General features: G+C 50.7%; 1 protein-coding gene across 1 annotated transcript; it reads right to left on the bottom strand.

The window, feature by feature from the left end:
- Positions 1-260: 260 nt before the first annotated feature.
- LOC114117888 (androgen-binding protein homolog) lies at positions 261-2,323 on the bottom strand. The gene is made up of 3 exons (XM_060397842.1): positions 2,254-2,323; positions 1,557-1,741; positions 261-359 (listed from the first exon to the last, which is right to left on the bottom strand). Exons 1-3 carry the CDS (start codon positions 2,321-2,323, stop codon positions 261-263), a joined length of 354 nt encoding a protein of 117 aa, XP_060253825.1.
- Between the last annotated feature and the right edge of the window lie 1,061 nt (positions 2,324-3,384).

Below are 3,384 nucleotides of genomic sequence, written 5' to 3'. Positions count from 1 at the left end.
GTTCTGTCTTACACCTGGTCCCCAAGCTCTCAGTGACCACCTGTGTCACTTCTCACCATCACTCCAGACCTCCTGCCTCACATCCTCCCCGCGCAGAACACAGACACTGGGCACAATGAGCAGTATTGCAGTGACTTTATTAGATTCAGCCTGAGGGAGACCACATCAGGTGGGGAAGGTGTCTGGATTCCAGCTTCAGGAACAGAAGGAGAACTGGGCAGGAAGATCAAGCGCAGACCCGGCACAACTGGCAAAGCTTATCACACCAAAGAGAGCAGACTGGAAACAAATCCTATAAGAGCATTCACCACCGAGGACAATTTATAGCCGGTGCAATCATCACTGAAGATGATGGAAGCCTGCAAGGGAGAAGGAGGTGGAGGGACAGGACCTGAGCCCACAGCCAGGCTATCCTGTCTCCCCAGGAAAACCTCAGGCCTCACCCTCAGGGATTCAGCCCCATCCCTACCAAGAACCTCTGCCCACAGTCCCATCACTGGAAAGGGGGCTGCAGGCAGGCATCAGGGGGAGGATGGCTCCTAGTAGACCAGGCACAGGTGTCAGGAGGGAGACAGAGCCACCAGTCACAGCAGGGAGGGGAGGAGATGACAAGGGTCAGCAGAGAACATCCAGGGCTGGTCCTGATGGAGGAATACGGTGCTGGAGACTGGGTTTGGGTCACACCTGAGCCTCCTTGGTCAGGTGTGCTGGGTGGATGGAAGGTGCATGCAAGTGTCGTAAACAACCCCATGTGCCATGGGAGCTTCTATTAGTGCATGATATGGCAAATCATGGCAAACCACTTGTTTTGAACAGTTAACAATTTGATGAAAATATGCAGAGACAGGCTATTCAGATCTCAAATACTATATCAGAAGAAAACCACAGCAAAAAGATGGTTCTTTGAGAAATACACTATTGGCCCAAGTGAGTGGTTGTACGTACCTAGAAGCTGCCCCAGGATATTAGGCACCAAAACCCCAGAGTGGAAATTCTGGCTCGTAGGCACTGAGAACATGTCGGTGGAAATGGGGCTCTGAGCCAGAGCAATGGCCATCAACAAGGGATAAAGAGGAGGTGATGTGACCACAGGTCAGAAAGCTTATAAGCCAGGGAGTCCCATGCTGGAAGGAGACCTAAAAGCTGGGACTCCTTTTAAATATTCCTGAAGTAGAGATGACAGACTGCTACACGTATGAGAGCTGAATGCTTCATTGCCTGCAAAATTTAAAATGTTACTTCTCCAATGCTGCTTCGTCTCAGTGAGAAAAAAAAATTACAGGAGTCAGTACACTTCTCCTAGTGCATTGACACTAGTCCCCTATTCTGTGTGAGCTGATTGACATCATATGGACAGATTTGGTAACAAGAGGCTGGGTGTGCAGGTGGACTGTGCTTGCATATTACAGGGGTTGCAGGTTGGGGCAAAAGGTTTATGTGCTTCTCTGTTTATAGCTCTATCACACATTCCAGGATCGAATGATCTATTACCATGTGGCATACTGAACTATGCTGCACGCGAGTTCTCAAGATCAGTGTGGGTAAAGGTAAGTTACCTTATATTTCAGATGATTAAACCTGTTCTCAGGTCCTGCATCAATGAAGCAATCCCGGATTCTTCCAAAGGCGGCTCTTTCAGCTTCATTAGCGTCGATCGAATCCAAGGTTGCATTCAATGCTTTCCTTGGGAGTCCAAGAACCACAGCACTAACGGTTTCAAAAAACACAGGGCAGGCTTCCACTGAAGGCAGAGACAGAAAACACCTTGTCAAAAGAATCACCAGGTTAGGAGGTTCTGTTTCCCAACACTTGATAGGAACTCATACATTCAAAGCTTCAGACTCACCTCCCACAGAGACCCACCTTCTCCCAGGACTGCTTACACTCCAGACAAAACCTTCCCTATGAGGAACTCCCAACAGAGGGAGCAGCAAGAGGGGCTAGGCCTGGAGACCCTCTTCCCTTCACCACTGCTCCCAGGCATACCAGCCTGCTTCCTCCATCTCACTAAGCACCACTACCCCCAACAAACTATCTCCCAGGGTTTGCACAGATAATGACCCTTCCAGCTCCACACCGCCAGCCCCATTCAAAGACTGAAAGCCTCCGGAAATTTGTGCAGGACTCCTAGGCACTGATCTGCCACCTGCCCTCAGAATCTGCCCCTAGAAGTGGCTTGGACAGGACTGGGAAGGATGCAGTGATATAGCAGTGAGCAAGGATCAGCAGGGCCATCTAGACTCTCCTTCCTACCCTCATGCGTCTTGAAGGTCAGCTCTCTGGTCACCAGCAAGGCCAGCACAAGCAGTGCTCCCTTCATCATGGCGGCAGCTGGAGTGCTCTGCTCAGGGCAGGGTTTTGCCTGCTTTATACACCACTAGCTCCCCAAGCCCAGCCCACTTTCCTCCCAGGAAAATTACAGGCTCCTGGCATAGGTGGCTCCCATGGCCCTTGGGGTGTTTATTGTGGAAGACCATCCTACTCTGAGACCAGAGCTCTTGGAAGACATGTGGGGATATCTTTGCCAAAGATCAAGTGGAGCTGAGGTGTCTAAGTCACTCCTACTGCTGCTGCTGCTAAGTCACTTCAGTCGTGTCTGACTCTGTGCGACCCCATAGTTGGCAGCCCACCAGGCTCCTCTGTCCCTGGGATTCTGTAGGCAAGAATACTGGAGTGAGTTGTCATTTCCTTCTCCAATGTATGCATGCATGCGAAGTCACTTCAGTCATGTCCGACTCTGTGCGATCCTATGGACAGAAGCCCACCAGGCTCCTCTGCCCGTGGGATTCTCTAGGCAAGAACACTGGAGTGGGTTGCCATTTCCTTCTCCCTAAGTGACTCCATTTGGAGCCAAATACTCTGTTGTCCCAGCCCCAATCATCACCTCTTTTCCTGGTCATCATTCCCCCAACCAATCCTGGCTCTGAGTTCATTACTCTCCCATATTGAGCAGACGGAATCATAGGAGGGCCAAGGACAGATCTACACCACTGTCAGGTAGAAAAAAGGACATAAAGAATCCTTCCTTTCTCCCCAAGTTGAAGTCATTGAGATAAGAATGTGGAACTGGACCTTACTGAAGCCCCTAGATGTCTTAACATCTGCAGTCTCTTGGCAGGGCCCTGACACTGCTGGTCAGCAGCCTTGGGCTCTGAATAATGCCCAACAGGAATTCACAGGACTTAAAGCCACGTGGCTTTTCTCAGGTGCTGGTACTTCTGTATTTTTGCTTCATGCCACCAGCTTTCCTCAGGCCCTTCAGCCTGCTGGATCCTGAGGACGTTCCAGCCTTGCCCCTTCTCCTGGCTTTCCTTCCTCCTCCACAGTGAGCGTGGTCACGGGAGGTGCTTGCACTGCACAGTCTATCCAGGAACATCAGGGAGA

The sequence above is a fragment of the Ovis aries genome, chromosome 14, assembly GCF_016772045.2.
Source record: "Ovis aries strain OAR_USU_Benz2616 breed Rambouillet chromosome 14, ARS-UI_Ramb_v3.0, whole genome shotgun sequence".
Classification (NCBI taxonomy): domain Eukaryota; kingdom Metazoa; phylum Chordata; class Mammalia; order Artiodactyla; family Bovidae; genus Ovis; species Ovis aries.
The sequence above is the reverse complement of the archived record's forward strand: the minus strand, read 5'-3'. Positions and strand labels throughout refer to the sequence as shown.

Excerpts from the sequence above, each read along its gene's own strand:
- LOC114117888 (XM_060397842.1), bottom strand. The coding sequence starts at position 2,323 with ATGATGAAGGGAGCACTGCTTGTGCTGGCCTTGCTGGTGACCAGAGAG. Across the intron at positions 1,742-2,253 it reads GACCTTCAAGACGCATGAGG|TGGAAGCCTGCCCTGTGTTT; the intron begins GTAGGAAGGAGA and ends CTCTGCCTTCAG. Across the intron at positions 360-1,556 it reads TTAATCATCTGAAATATAAG|GCTTCCATCATCTTCAGTGA; the intron begins GTAACTTACCTT and ends TCTCCCTTGCAG.